Source organism: Oncorhynchus gorbuscha, linkage group LG22, assembly GCF_021184085.1.
Source record: "Oncorhynchus gorbuscha isolate QuinsamMale2020 ecotype Even-year linkage group LG22, OgorEven_v1.0, whole genome shotgun sequence".
Taxonomy (NCBI): Eukaryota; Metazoa; Chordata; class Actinopteri; order Salmoniformes; family Salmonidae; genus Oncorhynchus; species Oncorhynchus gorbuscha.
The window spans coordinates 570,500-592,500 of record NC_060194.1 but is presented as its reverse complement, the minus strand read 5'-3'; the positions used below and the strand labels follow the sequence as shown (position 1 = coordinate 592,500).

Genomic DNA, 22,001 nt, shown 5'->3' with positions numbered 1-22,001 from the left:
GTGGCTAACTGTGAGCATCGCAAAGCAATCACTATTTTGCCTGCCTGCTATTTGGTGGAGAGGGTGGGTGGTCCATGTCTGGGTTTAAAGATTTAGAACATCTGTCTGAAAGGGACTCAAAATATGAGAATTGTGCATCACATCTAGATAATGTTGATAAACTGGGACTTCTGGGGAAACCAAACATTGTGGCTAGACACCGCATATAGATGAGCAATCTTCACAACCAACAGACGGAGGAGAATAGGTATATAGCATGCATTAAATTGTGTGGCTAAACGAATAAGGATATAGCAGTGCATTTGGAAAGTATTCAGACCCCTTTACTTCTTCTGCTTTGTTAGGTTCCAGGCAGTAATTGATGCTGGATGAACTGTTTGGCTGCCAGCCTTATTCTAAAATTAATTACGTGTTTTTTCCTTCCCATTATCAATATACACACAATACCCCATATTGACAAAGCAATAACAAGTTTTTTGATTTTTTGTTGCAAATGTATTAAAAAATATGAAACTGAAATATCACATTTACATAAGTATTCAGACCCTTTACTTTACTTTGTTGAAGCCCCTTTGGCAGCGATTATAGAATCTTATTGAATATGATGCTACATGTTTGGCACATCTGCATTTGGGGAGTTTCTCCCATTCACCTCTGTAGATCCTCTCAAGCTCTTTCAGGTTGGATGGGGAGTGTCGCTGCACAGCTATTTTCAGGTCTCTCCAGAGATGTTTGTTCGTGTTCAAGTTCGGGCTCCGGCTGGGCCACTCAAGGACATTCAGAGAATTGTCCCAAAGCCACTCCTGCTTTGTCTTGGCTGTGTGCTTACGGTCGTTGTCCTATTGGAAGGTGAACCTTCGCCCCAGTCTGAGGTCCTGAGCGTTCTGGAAAGGTTGTCATCAAGGATCTCTCTGCACTTTGCTCCGTTCATCTTTCTCTCGATCGTGATTAGTCTACCAGTCCCTGCTGCTAAAAAAAAAACATCCACACAGCATGATGCTGCCACCGCCATGCTTCACCGTAGGGATGGTGCCAGGTTTCCTCCAGAACATGATGCTTGGCATTCAGGCCAAAGAGTTCAATCTTGATTTCGTCAGACCAGAGAATCTTGTTTCTCCTGGTCTGAGAGTCTTTGGGTGCCTTTTGGCAAACTCCGAGTGGGTTGTCATGTGCCTTTTACTGAGGAGTGGTTTCCGTCTGGCCATTCTAACATAAAGGCCTGATTATTTTGAATGCTGCAGAGATGGTTGTCCTTCTGGAGTCTGGAGCTCACCTCCCTGACAAAGGCTCTTCTCCCCGATTGCTCAGTTTGGCCGGGCTGCCAGCTCTATGAAGAGTCTTGGTGGTTCCAAACTTATTTCATTTAAGAATGATGGAGGCCACTGTGTTCTTGGGGACCTTCAATGGTGCAGACATTTTTTGGTACCCTTCCCCGGATCTGTGCATCAACACAATCATGTCTCGGAGCTCTACGGACAATTCCTTCCACGTCATGGCTTGGTTTTTGCTCTGACATGCATTGTCAACTGTGGGACCTTAAATAGAAAGGTGTGTGCCTTTCCAAATCATGTCCAATCAATTTAATTTACCACAGGTGGACTCCAATCAAGTTGTAGAAACATCTAAAGGATGATCAACGGAAAGTCTAATTTCAAGTCTAATAGCAAAGGATCTGAATACTTATGTAAATAACGTATTTCTGTTTGAAATTTTTAATACTTTTGCAAAAATGTCCAAAAAACAGGTTTTGCTTTGTCATTATGGGGTATTGTGTGTAGATTGAGGAACAACATGTATTTAATCCATTTTACAATAAGATTGTAACATAACAAAATGTGGAAAAAGTCTAGGTGTCTGAATACTTTCCGAATTTACTTTAGGCTACCGTCCGTCTCAACTCATGTCTTAATCAAAATTACGGCTTGATTCTTATCTGCTCATCGTTCCATTATGCCCTAGTTTGTACATCTCCATTGTCATGTTGCTTAAATAGGTCTCATTAGGATTATTCATCATGTTAGAATGATGCATTTCATTGGTTTCCTTAATTTGTGTGTTATAATAGTTCATATGATTTTCTCCATGAGGAGGGGATACGATATAATGCTGTTGAGTCATAAACCATGTTTGCCAGTGAGTCTCTTCCCATTCAAAATGTTCAGGAATGGACCCATGTAATTCCAGTTCATATTGTGAGGGTTGTTTTGTTTGTCTGTGTGTCAGTAAATTGTCAATAAAAGTGGATCCTCATCATTATATTTTCCTTCCAAATCACATAAAAAAATACTTCAAATGGTAGGCTAACTGCTGAGTATCTCTCTCTCTCTCTCTGTCTCTCTGTCTCTCTCTCTCTCATAGTCATACCTCGTCGCAGCTCGTTTGTTTACACTTGCTTATAGTTTGAGCTACTTGTGTTAATGATAAATTAACAAACATGATGAATTTACTTAACATAAATGTAATAATGTTGGTGTATGGTTCAAAAGTCAAAACAAATGTCGGCATTCATTTTTATTGAGGGAGAATACGGTTCTTGTCGAGTTACATGAATACACAAGGAGTCAGTATATTTAGTTAAGCAAGTCGGCCATATCAGCTATGTTTAAAGAAAAGGCTGGATTAACTGTTTTTCTGCCAGACAAGGCTCTGCTGATAGCCATGTGTAGCGGTGGCAACGATTCACTCTATGGTGCTGAAAAGAAAGCTCTGCTGTTGGCTTTATGTTGGTGCTAGCAGTTTGTGGGCACCGTTTGTCACTGTTATGGTGCATTTAATGTATTGTTTATTGTTGTGTTGTGTAGTGGCTTCACTGTAATTGCCACTGACACAGCGTGTTGACAACTAACCCTAAACCCTATGTGTATGTGTTGACAGAGAACTGGCCATGCCCTCTATTATCGTGCTCAACGTGTCTAACGATGGATATTTCCTACCGCCCAACAAAGTGGAGACAAAGGAGCAGCTGGTGAAGTTCATCGATGGAGTGTCGAAGGGCCGGATTAAAGTCAGTCTAACTAAATCTGACCTGGGATTAAAGTCGGTCTAACTAAACCTAAATCTGACCTGGGATTAAAGTCAGTCTAACTAAACCTAAATCTGACCTGGGATTAAAGTCGGTCTAACTAAACCTAAATCTGACCTGGGATTAAAGTCAGTCTAACTAAACCTAAATCTGACCTGGGATTAAAGTCAGTCTAACTAAATCTGACCTGGGATTAAAGTTAGTCTAACTAAATCTGACCTGGGATTAAAGTCAGTCTAACTAAACCTAAATCTGACCTGGGATGAAATTGTATTTGAAATCTTTGAACTACTTTACCTGTGCTTGATTACGCTTGCCCAGCACAATATAAACATTAGAATTGTTGCAAAGTGCAAGCCCTGTCAATTCCATTGAAGCTCAAACAAACACAGGTTTAAAAACTGTAAAACACAGAGAAGAATGTTCAAATATGATACATTTGATGCCATGTGTAGTGTCCATCGAAACATTGTATATTACCCAATAACATTTGTAATATCCAACATTAACAACATGAATAATATTGTTTCATTCAGTCCCAGGGAGGGAATGGATACTATCAATGCTTTATAAGGATTGCGTTCAACACCAAAACGACTGTTACAGTAAGTCAGAACATGTTGGCACGAGGCTTTTGACATACAGTTGAAGTCGGAAGTTTACATACACTTAGGTTGGAGTCATTAAAACTCAATTTTCAACCATTCCACAAATTTCTTGTTTAACAAACTACAGTTTTGGCAAGTCGGTTAGGACATCTACTTTGTGCATGACACAAGTCATTTTTCCAACAATTGTTTACAGACAGATTATTTCACTTATAATTCACTGTATCACAATTCCAGTGGGTCAGACGTTTACATACACTAAATAGACTGTGCCTTTAAACAGCTTGGAAAATTCTAGAAAAGGGTGTCATGGTGTTAGAAGCTTCTGATTGACATCATTTGAGTCAATTGGAGGTGTTCCTGTGGATATATTTCAAGACCTACCTTCAAACTCAGTGCCTCTTTGCTTGACATCATGGGGAAATATAAAAAAATCAACCCTCAGAAATAAAATTGTAGACCTCCACAAGTCTAATTTCTAAACGCCTGATGGTACCATGTTCATCTGTACAAACAATAGTATGCAATTATAAACACCATGGGGATCACACAGCCGTCATACCGCTCAGGAAGGAGACACGTTCTGTCTCCTAGAGATGAACGTACTTTGATGTGAAAATTGCAAATCAATCCCAGAACAACAGCAAAGGACCCTGTGAAGATGCTGGAGGAAACAGGTACAAAAGTATCTATATCTACAGTAAAACAAGTCCTATATCAACATAAACTGATAGGCCACTCAGCAAGGATGAAGCCACTGCTCCAAAACCGCGGAGCACTGCTCCCCACTGCCCGTGGGGACAAAGATCGTACTTTTTGGAGAAATGTCCTCTGGTCTGATGAAACATAAATAGAACTGTTTGGCAATAATGACCATCGTTATGTTTGGAGGAAAAAGGGGAACGCTTGCAAGTCGAAGAACACCATCCCAACCGTGAAGCACGGGGGTGGCAGCACCATGTTGAGGGGGTGATTTGCTGCAGGAGGGACTGGCCCAAGTTAAACAATTTAAAGGCAATGCTACCAAATACTAATTTAGCAGTATGCAAACTTCTGACCCACTGGGAAGCTGAAATAAATAATTATCTCTACTATTATTCGGACATTTCACATTCTTAAAATAAAGTGGTGATCCTAACTGACCTAAGACAGGGAATATTTACTGGGATTAAATGTCAGGAATTGTGAAAAACTGAGTTTAAATGTATTTGGCTACGGTGTATGTAAACTTCCGACTTCAACTGTAATTACATTTTATCAGTGCTCTTGTATAATGGATATTTTTTTGTATAGCAAAGTATGGCTTTACCTTAACCCTGTGCCGTCTCTCTCTCCTCTCAAGATCTCTCCTCTCTCTCTCTCTCTCTCTCTCTCTCTCTCTCTCTCTCTCTCTCTCTCTCTCTCTCTCTCTCTCTCTCTCTCTCTCTCTCTCTCTCTCTCTCTCTCTCTCTCTCTCTCTCTCTCTCTCTCTCTCTCTCTCTCTCTCTCTCTCTCTCTCTCTCAGAATATATTTACCAATGCGCCCCTTTTGGGCGCCTTCCTCGTCGTTGTTTTCTGCGGCGGCGGAAGTGCCTTGTGTTACGGCCTATGCATGGCCTGGCGCTCAATGAGAAACACAGAGGACGAGGAACCAATAACTGGGGAGAGGGTGGAGCCAAAGCAGCTCAAAGGTCCTGGGGAAGACAAGAAGACTGAGATGAAAGCGAAGAATCCGGCAGAGAAGAAGGCCGATTAAGTATGAAGTATGACGTTTTTTTTAAATTGAAATGCCCTCGTGGCCATGTCACCCTCATAAAATACGTATTCTGACCTCAATAGGACTTCCTGGATAAATAAAGGTTAAATAAAAAATAAACTAAAATAAACCCCTACCCCTTAGCCCCTCTTGTAGATATAAGAAATTGGGATAGGTTTAAATAAGAAATATGGTAATAACTTTAATTGCCTTCCTATAGACTGTGTGGTGTTTTCGCCATATTGCTTCAACGTACCCTAGGGAGGAGGTACTTGGGGTCAATTGGCGATTCAGGGTGAGTAGTTATCCTGAGTATGTTCAGCGATACTTGAATTTCTACGTCATTAATCATTTTCTAAGAAATTATTGGGGTTTTGTTGCGTCACTCCAAACTCTTTTATTTATTTGATTTGGACTTTTTTATCATATATATTTTTATTTGAAACATTCATTAACGAATTAATGTCAATTCGATGTTGTTGAAGACATTGAATTGTATAAACCGGAAATGTCTTCACAGTGGGTCACGATTACAGTGAAAATGTTCTATTTTATCCCATTTTCTTATATCTACAAGAGGGGCTAAGGGGTAGGGGTTTATTTTAGTTTATTTTTTATTTAACCTTTATTTATCCAGGAAGTCCTATTGAGGTCAGAATACATTTTGTTCCACTGTGGTGTTAGTTTTTTAGCACCATCAATAAACCCAGCAAACAATTCTAGGTAGAGAACATTTTTGTAATGTTACCTGTAATGTTCTCCTGATTGTATCCAGTTTTGTACTTTTCTGTTAGTTAGGGGAACATTCTATGTATGCTAGCAAAAGTTCCTGAGAACCTATTTAGCATGTTTTGGCGTTACAGATTAAATGCGATGTTCTCAGAAAATCCTATATTAAAGAGCAATTTCACCACTTTTCAACTTAATTTTAATTATCTAGCACAATACCAGCGACTACATATGTGAATAAGGAGCATTTCTACATTTTGTAGAAAGAAATATAAAGTTAACAAGTTCTACACGATAATATCATCAAAACAGTGATTTTCAAACACTATGAAATTCGCAGTGATGTGGGGAGCAAGAAAATATTGGCTAGAAACTTGTTGCAAGTTTTGAAAACCACTTTTATTTTTTTAAGCGTTTTTTTAACGTCCTTTTCTTTTTAACCACAGATCATAGAAATGTGCAGTTTTCGTATTACGTAGACACGGGTATGGTGCTGGACATAATGAATATGAGGTTGAAAGTGGTGGAATTGCCCTTTAATATTCTAGACACATTTCATTGGAATTTTCCCAAGTTCAGTTTTCTGAGGGCTAGGAGAATATTCCATCAAGTCCCACCAAACATACACAGAACATGGTTGCCATGACTGTTCTCAGAATATAGATATTAATCCAGGCCACCAAAGCTTTTAATTGAGTGGCCCAAAAGTAATTTTTTTAATTGGGTAAGCCCAGGCCACCTTTGTCTTTGGGTTTTAAAACAAGCACTTTGAGTCTCGCTCTAGGTCTCTTGTTTTGCCATATGAATTTGGAAATAAGCTTATGAAACAGCTTGAAGGTAGACACAGGGACTAGAATGGGTAATGCATGAAATGGAATGAGCAATCTGGGCAACATAGTCATTCTTACCATTTCCACCCTACCAATTAAAGAAAGTGGCAGATCTTCCCAAGTCTGTCTTAATCTGTGAGATCAGTTTAGTATAGTTTCCTGAGTAAAGCTGTGATGCGCAGGGTGTTAAAAATAATACGCAAATATCTAAACCCTTGTCTAGACCAATGAAAGGACACATCTTTATTCAACTGAGGGCCAATTTCCTGAAATCATCATAGCTTCTGACTTTGCTTCACTGACTTTATACCTAGGCTGTTCTTCAAAGCACCTCAAACCGTGTAACAGTTTAGGGATAGGGGATAAAGGGATTTTTTAAATACAGCAAAATATCATATGCAAAGAGGGATATCTTGTGTGTCACACCTTCATCCACTATACCTTAAATTTGTGGGTTCATCATCATTTCTGCCAGTGGCTCAATATTTAGAGAAAATTCTGCTAGTTTCTCTGTTCAGGCTGAAGAATTGTGAGCTGTAAACTTTGAATGGGCTGAATCCCATACTCAATAGTGTTTGTTTTAGGTATAACCAATCAACTATAATGCACAAAATCCATTTAAGCTGAGATGTATTAAATGTTTGTTGTCTACCCTTTGTCAGTGATTGAATGTTTAATGTTCTCCCAATATTGTTGGAAATGTGTCTGCCAGGTATACAACCTGTCTGATCTGGTCTGATCCTGTCTGGTTAATCACTTTCCCTATATGTTTCTGAATTATCTCAGTATTTATTGTGTATAACAGTTTCAGGTCTGTGGGGAGAAGACTAAGACACTTCGGTATCCATCGGTCCCTGGTGATATTATTTTTCAATCCCTTAATGGCTTCCCCAATCTCGCTTTCTGTAACTGTCCGTGTCATTTCGTCCTCTGATTATTTTGTGAGATTTCAGTTAGACAAAAGGGTTTTATTTTGTTCTTGTTTAAGGTCTTGTTCTGATGAATCGTAAAGGTCTTTATAATATGCTCCAAATGCCTCTGCAATGTCTCTTGGTTCTGCTTTAGAAAAGGGATGAATTATCTTAGGGACTACTCTGCTAGCCTGGGATTTTTGTAGCTGAAAGGCTGACAACCGTCTGGCTCTATTACCCACCTCATAATATCTTTGATTAGTAACCTCATAATATCTTTGATTAGTAACCTCATAATATCTTTGATTAGTAAATCTAACTGCCCCTTATACTTTGTAAATCAATAACTCATCTAATTTTTGTCTACATTCATTCAACTTATGCAATATATCATCATCCCTTGTTTTTCATGTTCTGTTTAAACTATCCCCAAACCCTGCTGTTTTTCTACTTAATTAAGAAGCAATTATCTTCCCTCTTAATACTGCCTTTGCCCCTTCCCACAAAATAGATGATGATATGTAATCATTATCACTTAGGGTAATCTCTTGCTTTACAATATGGTCTGTCAATATGTTAAATGCTATATTTCTCTACTTTATGTAAATGCTGCTTGGATATACAAACTAAGAATAAAAACGAGTATATTCTGGAGTAGCGGTCATGAATTTTAGAAAAACCTAAGTCCTTCATTCTGGGATTCTTAAAATGCCAAGTATCAATAATTAGATTTTTTTAAATATGCAGGAAGTCGGTCAAGCTTGTAATTCTGTATGCATTTAAAGTCCTCGCCAACTATAACCATCCCTTTTGCATTGTCTGCTATTACAGTTGCGATATCTGTAAAGAACTCTGGGTTGTCTTAATTTGGTGCATACAGGTTCAGAATATTAATGTCTGTGCCACCTACTGACCCCACTACCATCACATATCTACCATGATCATCCCTCAACACTTTCCCCTTGGCAAGCACACCGATCTATTAAATAAGATAGTAACCCCTCTTTTTTCCAACTTTGAATCATTCTCTGCCAAATGTGTCTCTTGGACCAGTGCTATTGAAAAATGCATTTTCTTAAATTGTGTGGTGGAAATTCGTACACAGGGACTCTCAAATTCGTACACAGGGACTCTCAAAGTCAATCTTAATGAATAATTTTTTATTATAAGGGCGCTGGAGAGGTTCCAACAAACTTTATGCACCATAGTGAACGTCGGTCAGGAGCTCTCCCGGGGCAGTCCCGTTAGTTCTCTTATATACTGCATTCAAGTCATATTTGCATGATTTAGCATTTATAATTAATTAACGTTTGCTTCGTTCATGTGACCGACCAATACTGGTTCATGCATGTGGCAGACCAATACCTCACAAGGCTTCTTCTTTCCAAGCTGAGACCTTGAAACTGCGATATCATTCTCAAAACAAGGGTCTGGGCCTACTGCCAAAATTGAAGATATTACAGTGAGAATTTCTCACAGGAGTTCAATCAATCACTTGCATGAACACAGAAATTGGTTTATAGAAAAACAAACAGAACACAGAAATTGGTTATTTAGAAAAGTACAAACATAATGTCCATCACATTCCATCCTCTTATCACTTGAGTGATAATAATCATTACATTTTAATGTAAGCATTTCGATCTTAGCTTCTATTTTCATATTTCTATTAAATAACACAATTTAGACAAACTAAGAAAAAATACATGCTGCAGCCCATGTGACAATTTTGGATCCCCAACTTCCAAACAGGGATTCCAACCAAGTTGCAGGAGTCCACTCTGGTTGTGGGGAATTATTCTTCGCAACAGTGGTAATATATTTGGCGAGACCAGTCATATTAGAAGAGTGATCTGGGACAAAAGTACAACATTCATCGCCAATGATTGCACAAGTGCCCCCTTGACCTGCCAGAAGATAGTCAAGAACCTCTGTTTTGCAGAGCCAATTTACGCAATTCTTTTAGCATTTCCAATTTATCTTCACGTCTTTCGAGATCTCCCAAATTTGGTCTAGGGCAAATGAATATTGACTTTAATAGGTAAGAGCGAGAACACATGTTACAACAGTTTTACACCAACCTTGATATGAATGAGACTGGGGCAAGGTTAGCCCAAGCTACAATCTAGTGGCTCTCCTCACATTTTAGGAAGCCTCGTCTTTCCAAATCTTTTAGCACTGTTCATTAATGATCCAACCCAAATTTAGAATGACTTTCCTCAGTGCCTCACATTGGTTCTATCACTTTAATTTAAGACCCTCAACTTAGCACACATTGGCAGAATGTACATTTACATTGACATACAGTATATTCATCTAGATGCAAGGAAGGGATAATTTGACCAAGAACAGGTTCACACTGTTCTTGGTCAAATGATCCCTTCCATGCATCTAGACACCCTTTGTGGTCACCTTCGCCATAACATTGAGAAAGGTCAGACCAGAACAACAATTTAGTTTTGGGAATTTCTGATTCAGGAAATCCAGACAAATTATTTTACTCTATGACAAATGACAAGGTATTCATTGTATGACAAATGATCACTACTACCAATACTCTTATATATTTTCCAATACTCCTAGGCTCAAAATGATGGTCAATGATAAAGAAGCATAGAACACATAGAATGTAACCAAACAAAGTCTGTGTTCCCCCTACCGGTGTTGGCACATGGGCAGATCCAAAACACAGTTGGAACCCAGATTAAGCTGTTTGCATGTCCTAATACCTCGACTAAACTGTACGCCCGCATTGACTTGGTACCGGTACCCCCTGTATATAGCCTCGTTATTGTTATGTAATATTATTGTGTTACTTTGAATTTACATTTTAACTTTAGTTTATTTGGCAAATATTTTCTTAACTCTATTTCTTGAACTGCATTGTTGGTTAAAAGGGCTTGTAAGAAAGAATTTCACAGTAAGGTCTACACCTGTTGTATTCGGTGCATGTGACACATAAATATTGATTTGATTTGGAATAATTTGAAAGATTTCTCAGAAAAACACGTTTTAATCGGCGTATGCTTACTTCAATTATGACTTTACGCCATTTAAGATAAGCAGAGTAAGGTGTTAACATGACATCAGTTTAATATAGATTTTTTTAGTGTGCATTTCAACGTACTCATTGAAACCACAGAAGTTCAAGGCCAGACTGTGGTTATGTTGGCATGGTTTGCAGAAAACATGATCTCCCATTATAGTGAATGGAACAATTGCAATCTTCGTGGTAAAACGGGGAAGACAATCGTGGTACCAATAATTTCTGCCAATACACCATATGTACACTACCGGTCAAAAGTTTAAGACCACCTACTCATTCAAGGGTTTAAAAAAATATATATTTTCTACATTTTAGACATCAAAACTATGACATAAAAATCAGCTTCACCTGGAATGATTTTCCAACAGTTTTGATGGAGTTCCCAATATGCTAAGCAATTGTTGACTGCTTTTCCTTCACTCTGCGGTCCAAGTGAAGTGTGGGCATTACACAGTGTAGGCATTAGAGTGGCAGCATGTGGCGGACGCTGTGAAGAAGGTTGGACCCAATCAGAAATAAAAAAGAAATGGTCTGACATAAAGCTGGAGGCCGAAAGGAGCATAGCCTTACACAGACAAAGTGTTTGTGCCACAGGCGGGGGAAAAGGGACACCGGAGCTCAACCCCCTTGATTAGCGACTACAGTGTTTTTGGGGAATACCTCCTAAGTGGAGTAGTGGCGGAGGGGGACACGGACACGCAAGATGCACCAGATGATGTAATTAGTATTCCCTCACTTGAAAACAGTAAACCACATTAATTCAAGTTGTTTAAACATTTATTTACACAAACAATTGTGACATTTTCTATTGTTTTTAGCCGCTCCGTGTTCCAGCGGGGTCAGTGGGGCTGCAGATGAGCAGGAGCCGAGTGGAAACACGCAGTGGCTAAAAACTTGGGCCCAACCCCGGCGTCTCCACTGCACCTCGTGCATCACAACTCTCCAGCGGCCATGTCCTCACAGATGCAGTACTGCAAACGCAAAGAGCCATTGTGTGTCATTAAACATTGCAATTGCATGCCTTTTTATACAAACCCATTTGACTGTCAAAGCTACTCAATTAAGTTACACCTTCAGGTGTGGTAATTACCCTGATTGTAACTTACAGGGCCATTATCACATTGACAGTTCTGCTCAACGAACATGTGATAACAATATATGGAACTGGGCACTCGTACCTGCCCGACTGAGGCATCAAAAACGGCATCAGTTTAAAATGAATTTGTCCTACTGTTCACCTTATTATTTATGAGAATACATTTCATAACATGCAAGTATTGTTTAGTAATTACAGATCCAATGAAATATGATTCCCGATTAAACTGTACAACATATTTGAGGGGTTCTTTTGCAAAAACTATTTATTATCCCGGCCGCACACCTAAATCCATAGGGGAGGATCTGGGTGGGCGTTTGTCCACGGTGGCGGCTCTGGCGCGGGACGTGGACCCCACTCCACCATAGTCTTTGTCCGCTTTAGTCTCCTCCTAGGTACGGCTACCCTCACCGCTGACCTAGGATTGGCAACCCCACTAAAGGGCCCTACTGGACGAAACAAACTCCTCCGGACTGAGGGGCAGCTCCGGACTGAGGGGCAGCTCAGGACCGAGGGGCAGCTCAGGACCGAGGGGCAGCTCAGGACCGAGGGGCAGCTCAGGACCGAGGGGCAGCTCAGGACCGAGGGGCAGCTCAGGACCGAGAGGTAGTTCAGGACTGAGAGGTAGCTTAGGCTGACTGACGGCTCTGGCAGCTTCTGGCTGACTGACGGCTCTGGCAGCTTCTGGCTGACTGACGCCTCTGGCAGCTCCTGGCTGAATGGCGGCTCTGGCAGATCCTGGCTGACTGGCGGCTCTGGCAGATCCTGGACAGGCTCTGGACAGGCGGGAGACTCTAGCAGCTCTGGACAGGCGGGAGACTCTAGCAGCTCTGGACAGGCGGGAGACTCTGGCAGCTCTGGACAGGCGGGAGACTCTGGCAGCTCTGGACAGGCGGGAGACTCTGGCAGCTCTGGACAGGCGGGAGACTCTGGCAGCTCTGGACAGGCGGGAGACTCTGGCAGCTCTGGACAGGTGGGAGACTCTGGCAGCGCTGGAGAGGAGGAAGACTCTGGGAGCGCTGGACAGGTGGGAGACCCTGTAGGCAGAAGACGGAAAGACAGCCTGGTGCGGGGGGCTGCCACCGGAGGGCTGGTGCGTGGAGGTGGTACTGGATAGACCGGACCGTGGACACCGGGGACACCATGCGTAGGGCTGGTGCTATGTACCCCGGCCCGAGGAGACGCACTGGAGACCAGATGCGCTGAGCCGGCTTCATGGCACCTGGCTCGATGCCCACTCTAGCCCGGCCAATACGAGGCGCTGCGATGTAACACACCGGGCTATGCACCAGGGACACCGTGCTGTTTGCTTAGAAATTCTAGGGACAATTAGGAGGCCTGCGTCTTGTGACCTTAGCGTACGTGTAGGTATGTACGGCAGGACCAAATCAGAAAGATGGGTAGGAACAAGTCCATGTAATGCTTTGTAGGTTAGCAGTAAAACCTTGAAATCTGCCCTTGCCTTAACAGGAAGCCAGTGTAGGGAGGCTAGCACTTGAGTAATATGATCAAATGTTTTGGTTCTAGTCAAGATTCTAGCAGCCGTATTTAGCACTAACTGAAGTTTATTAAGTGCTTTATCCGGGTAGCCGGAAAGTAGAGCATTGCAGTAGTCTAACCTAGAAGTAACAAAAGCATGGATTAATTTTTCTGCATCAATTTTGGACAGAAAGTTTCTGATTTTTGCAATGTTACGTAGATGGAAAAAAGCTGTCCTTGAAACAGTCTTGATATGTACGTCAAAAGAGAGATTAGGGTCCAGAGTAACGCCAAGGTCCTTCACAGTTTTATTTGAGACGACTGTACAACCATCAAGATTAATTGTCAGATTCAACAGAAGATCTCTGTTTCTTGGGACTGAAAACAAGCATCTCTGTATTGTCCGAGTTTAAAAGTAGAACGTTTGCAGCCATCCACGTCCTTACGTCTGAAACACAGTCTTCTAGAGAGGGCAATTTTGGGGCTTCACAATGTTTCATTGAAATGTACAGCTGTCCGCAAAGCAGTGAAAGTTAACATTATGTTTTCCCATGACATCACCAAGAGGTTAAATATATAGTGAAAACAATAGTGGTCCTAAAACGGAAACTTGAGGAACACCGAAATTTACAGTTGATTTGTCAGAGGACAAACCATTCACAGAGACAAACTGATATCTTTCCGACAGATAAGATCTAAACCAGGCCAGGACATGTCCATTGTAGACCAATTTGGGTTTCCAATCTCTCCAAAAGAATGTTGTGATCGATGGTATTAAAAGCAGCACTAAGGTCTAGGAGCACGACGACAGATGCAGAGCCTCGGTCTGACGCCATGAAAAGGTAATTTACCACCTTCACAAGTGCAGTCTCAGTACTATGATGGGGTCTAAAACCAGACTGAAGGGAGTTTTTCCCAGCCACCGTGCTTCTACACCTGCATTGCTTGCTGTTTGGGGTTTTAGGCTGGGTTTCTGTACAGCACTTTGAGATATCAGAATTTATTACTGCTGATGTGAAAGCCATCCTCACTTGGGGAATGCTGCTTGTTAGTTAGCTTTGCGACAGTATCAAAAATAAATGTTGGATTGTTGTTATTTTCCTCATTTAAGTTGGTAAAAATAGGATGATTGAGCAGCAGTAAGGGCTCTTCGATACTACACGGTACTGTTTTTCAAAGCTAGTTGGAAGATTTCCAGTTTGGTGTGGCGCCATTTCCGTTCCAATTTTCTGGAAGCTTACTTCAGAGCTCGGGTATTTTCGGTATACCAGGGAGCTAGTTGCTTATGACAAATGTTTTTAGTTTTTAAGGGTGCAACTGCATCTAGGGTATTGTGCATGGTTAAATTGAGTTCCTCAGTAAGGTGGTTAACTGATTTTTGTCCTCTGTCGTCCTTGGGTAGGCAAAGGGAGTCTGGAAGGGCATCAAGGAATCTTTGTGTTGTCTGAGAATTTATAGCACGACTTTTTGATGCTCCTTGGTTGGGGTCTGAGCAGATTATTTGTTGTGATTGCAAACGTAATAAAATGGTGGTCCGATAGTCCAGGATTATGAGAAAAAAACATTAAGATCCACAACATTTATTCCATGGGACAAAACTAGATCCAGAGTATGACTGTGACAGTGAGGAGGTCCAGAGACATGTTGGACAAAACCCACTGAGTCGATGATGGCTCCGAAAGCCTTTTGGAGTGGGTCTGTGGACTTTTCCTAAATCACCAAAAATTAGAATATTATCTGCTATGACTACAAGGTCCGATAGGAATTCAGGGAACTCAGTGAGGAACGCTGTATATGGCCCAGGAGGCCTGTAAACAGTAGCAAAAAAGTGATTGAGTAGGCTGATTCTCTGGTCTGATGAAATCAAGATTTAACTCTTTGGCCTGAATGCCAAGCGTCACGTCTGGAGGAAACCTGGCACCATGTCTACGGTGAAGCATGGTGGTGGCAGCATCATCCTGTGGGGATGGGAGACTAATCAGGATTGAGGGAAAGATGAACGGAGAAAAGTACAGGGAGATCCTTGATTAAAACCTGCTCCAGAGCGGTCAGGACCTCAGACTGGGTTGAAGGTTTACCTTCCAATAGGACAATGACCATAAGCACACAGCCAAGACATGCAGTAGTGGCTTCGGGACAAGTCTCTGAATATCCCTGAGTGGCCCAGCCAGAGCTCGGACTTGAACCCAATTTAACATCTCTGGAGAGACCTGAAAATAGCTGTACCGCAACACTCTCCATCTAACTTGACAGATCTTGAGAGGATCTACAGAGAAGAATGGTTGAAACTCTGCAAATATTGGTGTGCCAAGTTTGTAGCATTATACCCAACTGCCAAAGGTGCTTCAAAAAGAAACTGAGTAAGGGTCTGAATACTTTTGTATTTGTAATAAAATAGCAAATATTTCTACAAACCTGTTTTTGGGTTGTCATTATGGCATATTGTGTGTAGATTGAGGAAAACATTTTTTTAAATCCATTTTATAATAAGGCTGTAACGTAAAACATGCACCACATGTGGAGATCGTCCTTTCACCTACTCTGCGTCTCACAAAAACCAGATGGGATGACATATTGCTGCAGAGTGCTTTGGTAGCCATGCTGGTTAAGTGTGTCTTGAATTCTAAATAAATCACTGACAGTGTCACCTACAAAGCACCCTCACACCTCATTATCCGCGCTTCGCAGTGAGAACAAGACATGCAGAGATCATCCGTTCACCTACTCTGCATCTCACAAAGACACAGCGGTTGGAACCAAAAATCTCAAATTTGGACTCGTCAGACCAAAGGACAGATTTCCACCGGTCTAATGTCCATTGCTTGTGTTGCTTGGCCCAAGCAAGTCTATTTTTATTGGTGTCCTTTATCAGTGGTTTCTTTGCAGCATTTTGACCATGAAGGCCTGATTCACACAGTTGATGTTGAGATGTGTCTGTTACTTGAACTCTGTGAAGCATTTATTTATTTTATTTGCAATCTGAGGTGCAGTTAACTCTAATGAACTGTCTCTTCTGCAGCAGAGGTAACTCTGGGTCTTTCTTTGCTGTTGTGGTCCCCATGAGAGCCAGTTTCATCATAGCGCTTGATTGTTTTTGCGACTGCACTTGAAGAAACTTTAAAAGTTCTTTAAATGTTCCGGATTGACTGACCTTCATGTCTTAAAGTAATGATGGACTGTCATTTCTCTTTGCTTGTTTGAGCTGTTCTGGACATAATATGTGCTTGGTCTTTTACCATCTTCTGTATACCACCCCTGCCTTGTCACAACACAATTGATTGGCTCAGACACATTAAGTAGGAAAGGAATTCCACAAATGAACTGCTAACAAGGCAGAGCTGTTAATTGAAATGCATTCCAGGTGACTACCTCCATGAAGCTGGTTGAGAGAATGCCAAGAGTGTGCAAAGCTATCAAGGCAAAGGGTGGCTACTTTGAAGAAATCAAATATAACATTGTTGAACAGTTGTTCTTACTACATGCTTACTACATGATTCCATATGTGTTATTTCATAGTTTTGATGTCTTCACTATTATTCTACAATGTAGAAAATAGTACAAATAATGAAATTCCCTTCAATGTGTAGGTGTGTCTGTCCAAACTTTTGACTGGAACTGTACATTAAATACATAAAATCATGTAAATACATGACTGCTTCAGCTTTGAATTTCCAGTTGTGTTTCCACGTACCAGTAGATGGCGAAACAACACAGGATAAACCACAGAGACAGTATCAACTGATATCAACTCAAATCACAATCACAGATCATTGTCTTGTGCCTTTTTTATTGAAAATTACTCTGGAAAATAACAGTAATAATAATTTCAGGGCTGACTTAAACTACTGGTATTATATTATAACAGTTCCATACAGTTTTGAGTGGATGGGCAACAATGACACAATGAGTCATTTAGTATGGGATTCATTCTGATCCGTGTTATAGCGCATCTGACATTTTTATTTTTTATTTTTTTGGTACCTTACCCCCTTTTCCCCTAATTTCGTGATATCCAATTGGTAGTTACAGTCTTGTCCCATCGCTGCAATGCTGCAATGCCTGTACGGACTCGGGAGAGGCAAAGGTTGAGAGCCATACACCCTCCGAAACACAACCACGCCAAGCCGCACTGCTTCTTGACTCACTGCTGACTTAACCCGGAAACCAGCCGCACCAATGTGTCAGAGGAAACACCGTACAATTGGTGACCGAAGTCAGCGTGTATGCACCCGGCCCGCCACAGGAGTCGCTAGAGCGTGATGGCCAAACCCTCATCTGACGCGGATGACGCTGGGCCAACTGTGCGCCACCTCATGGATCTTCCGGTCATGGCCTGGGATGGAACCCGGGTCTGTAGTTATGCCTTAAACAGCTGCGCCACTCGGGAGGCCTAAAGGTTATTTCTAATCGAGCTCACATCTTTAGCATTTACCTTGAATGCAATCTCCACAAATGCTGTAACATTGCTTTTAAAAGCTGTGTTTTCTACAAGCGTGATTGGATTTAATCCAGGCCTTAGACCAATATGAAAATAAACTTGAAATCCAAAACGATAAATGAAATGTAAGTTTTTAACTGAAGCCATTCCCCATTATGTACTCTCTGTATTGGTGTGGCATTCAACTTTAATGACTGCCCAGCGGGCCAGTGTACAATTCCCCTTGTTTTCTAATGTCTAGCAATGTGTGGCTGAGCACAGACATAAACATGTCGCTCTATTGAAAATAATTATTATATATACAGTACCAGTCAAAAGTTTGGACACTCATTCAAGGGTTTTTCTTTATTTGTACTATTCAAGAAGACATCAAAACTATGAAATCAAAAAAAGTGTTAAGCAAATCAAAATATATTTTAGATTTTAGATTATTCAAAGTAGCCACCCTTTGCTTCATGAGGTACTCCAATCCCGTCCCGGTGCACCACGGACAATTTCTTTGGCTTGGTTTTTGCTCTGACATGCACTGTCAACTGTGGGACCTTATATGGACTGGTGTGTGCCTGTCCGATCAATTGAATTCATCACAGGTGGATTTCAATGAAGTTGTAAAAACATCAAGGATGATCAAAAGAAACAGGATGTACCTGAACTCAATTTCTAGGGTCACAGTAAAGGGTCTAAATACTTATGTAATAAGGTATCTGTTTTTTTTTTTATAATACATTTGCAAACATTTCTAAAAATCTGTTTTTGCTTTGTCATTATGGGGTATTGTGTGTTTAAAAAAATGTAATCCATTTTATAATAATGTAACAAAATGTGGAAAAGGTCAAGGGGTCTGAATACTTTCCAAATGTACGGTAAAAGACAAAACACCAGGAAATCAGCTCCAAGTTATTTTTATTTTGGAAATCTGTTCCCAAGTATTCCCACACATAATAGAGAGACTTGATCGTATACAAATATAAGCAATGTTTGAAATGATTGTTTTAGTCAAACATATCTGCGTGGGCTTCTTGTGGTCAATTTGCAGTCTACAACTTATTTGTCATTCTTTTCTGACCACCCCACCATCCGCTCCAGAAAAAATCGTCCCGCGATTCAATCTAGTTGAGGATCCCTGTTCTAGTGTATTCACAGCAGACATGGATTCAATTTAGAATTCCATCAAATTTATTTGATGATTTACTGTGACAAGTAGACTACATCAGACTACATTATGGTTATCCCCCCTCCCCAAACTACACAAAATTCACTTTCCAACTGTTTCTTTCCCAAAGGACAGATCCATCAAAAGTGTTAGTATGCCTCATACAAACGGCAGTGGATAGAGACAGATCCATATTCCATTTTACAGAATCAATCCCATTCTGTGGGATGGGGATAACGTCCTGGCATCTAGATAGAGATTCTCTCTGTCCCTCACACACTCCTATCTATGCCGATGTGATTTCTGTTCACTTGCAGATTTGAGAGAAATATTGGCCTCACTTAATTAATTTTCAACCAGGTAAGCGAGATATTCAGATTAACTGGTTAAGTCAAAGTGGGATCTGGAACTGGAATCATATTGGTTTTATATAGCATAATTAATATTTAAAGATGACTTTCTTGAACAGCTCACAAGACGGGGGTAGGAGGTCAATGTCACCACCTTATGACATTGACCTACTACCCCCGTCTTGTCACCATATTCAAACATTCTGATCTTTAGCTGAATTTAGTACATTAGAAGGGGTGTCCTCTAGGTAATGTAGTCCAGTCAAACCCAACACACTAAACTGTCACCACCCTATGACATTGACCTACTACCCCCGTCTTGTCACCATATTCAAACATTCTGATCTTTAGCTGAATTTAGTACATTAGAAGGGGTGTCCTCTAGGTAATGTAGTCCAGTCAAACCCAACACACTAAACTGTCACCACCCTATGACATTGACCTACTACCCCCGTCTTGTCACCATATTCAAACATTCTGATCTTTAGCTGAATTTAGTACATTAGAAGGGGTGTCCTCTAGGTAATGTAGTCCAGTCAAACCCAACACACTAAACTGTCACCACCCTATGACATTGACCTACTACCCCCGTCTTGTCACCATATTCAAACATTCTGATCTTTAGCTGAATTTAGTACATTAGAAGGGGTGTCCTCTAGGTAATGTAGTCCAGTCAAACCCAACACACTAAACTGTCACCACCCTATGACATTGACCTACTACCCCCGTCTTGTCACCATATTCAAACATTCTGATCTTTAGCTGAATTTAGTACATTAGAAGGGGTGTCCTCTAGGTAATGTAGTCCAGTCAAACCCAACACACTAAACTGTCACCACCCTATGACATTGACCTACTACCCCCGTCTTGTCACCATATTCAAACATTCTGATCTTTAGCTGAATTTAGTACATTAGAAGGGGTGTCCTCTAGGTAATGTAGTCCAGTCAAACCCAACACACTAAACTGCCGATCAAAGGGGAGGTTGAACGCAACCTCAATCTAAGTTTTTTTTTTACATGTGGGACTCTCCCAAGTATTACGCAAGAACACTGCACACAGTTTTTAGGAAGACAATTGCCCGTTATGTGGCCTGCCTCTGTCTGTGCATTTTCACCTACCACTTTCACATTTGAAAAAGGGGTTATCCATCCCTCCCTGTATCCGTTCCCTACACCCAAATATGGTTCTCAGGACAGATTCCCAAGTAAACTTTGATTGAAGGCTGTGCTTTGGTAGGAACATTACACCAAGAGCCTCAAATCTCTTAGTGAGGTAGCTAGGCGTTGTATAAAGTCACTACTAAATATTGTTGCTTCTAAATGTTATACACTTTATTACATTTAGTCATTAAGCAGATGCTTTTATCCAGAGCGACTTAGAACAATGCTAATAATCTTATGCAGTGCTTACTCATAGGGAAAATAGAGTCCCACCATAAATGATCACTAACTGTTATGACTGTTATACATGTTCAATTGCTACCTATACATGCGTCTATGTACAAAGATTATCTCTGTATCTATGACTCCCAACATGAGTGGCTCATAGAAAAGAATAGATCATATACATCAATGGGGACAGAAACAAAGGATATGTCATTATGTTTAAGTTGGTGGATAAACATTGTAAACCTCCAGGGATACAGTAATAGAGGCAATTGGATCATTAAAATGAAAGGCATGTCTTGATTCTTGGTCATTACTTTATGTAGCAGTTTGTGGCAACATGTGATCTTTTGACATTTCACATATGAAAATGTTAATTTACATGGGAAAAGACAAGATGATAATATCGCATGACTTTTCGAAAAGGGACACACGCGCATACACACACACACACACACACACACACACACACACACACACACACACACACACACACACACACACACACACACACACACACACACACACACACACACACACACACACACACACACACACACACACACACACACACACACACACACACACACACACACACACACTGACCAGAAAAGCTCCCCTTGTGACATGGATTTATTAAAGAAATTACACCTTTTGTTAGAGAAACCATAATATCCTTCCTTCTATTGTGTGACTATGACAAATGTCAGAGCCTAACATCTCTGAACTATCACGCCAGAGGTCCATACAGTTGCCATTGGTAACATCAAAGCCTACTTATTAAATTATCCAACTGAATTTCATGTAAGACAATGAAGTAAAAAGGAATATAACGCAGCCTAGAGAAAAAGAAGATGGAGATCACAGCACACGTAATTCCATGTGAAGTCAAATACTTATTTCCATCAGGTGGCTTGTAAAGCAACACGCCCAGGGGCAGCGAGCGTATGACAAATATTTCTCATAATGGTCGGAAAACTAATGAAGCATGAAAAGCTATTGAGCTCTGCTGGGGGCCCTGAGGCCATCCCATTCTCCTTCTTTTTCTCTCTTTCTTTCACTCTTCCCATCCTTCTCCAGACTTATTTCTACTTTTCCTTCCTCTCTCTTTCTTCAATTCTTCCCATTCTATTTCTCTCCTTCAGCCTTGTTCTTTTATTTTCATTCTCTACTTTTCCTCTCTCTCTCTCTTTCTCTCTTTCATGGTCAAAACATA

General features: G+C 40.8%; 1 protein-coding gene across 2 annotated transcripts in view; it reads left to right on the top strand.

Annotated features, from left to right (window-relative positions):
* The window catches only part of tmx3a (thioredoxin related transmembrane protein 3a), a 35,678-nt gene extending 30,197 nt beyond the window's left edge, over nucleotides 1-5,481 (top strand). For both annotated transcript variants that reach the window (XM_046320619.1, XM_046320618.1), the window contains exons 14-16: nucleotides 2,875-3,004; nucleotides 3,559-3,627; nucleotides 5,135-5,481. In XM_046320619.1, coding sequence (XP_046176575.1) covers nucleotides 2,875-3,004; nucleotides 3,559-3,627; nucleotides 5,135-5,365 — 430 coding nt within the window. In that variant the 3' untranslated portion in view covers nucleotides 5,366-5,481. The remainder of the gene's footprint in view (nucleotides 1-2,874; nucleotides 3,005-3,558; nucleotides 3,628-5,134) is intronic.
* The last annotated feature ends 16,520 nt before the right edge of the window (nucleotides 5,482-22,001 follow it).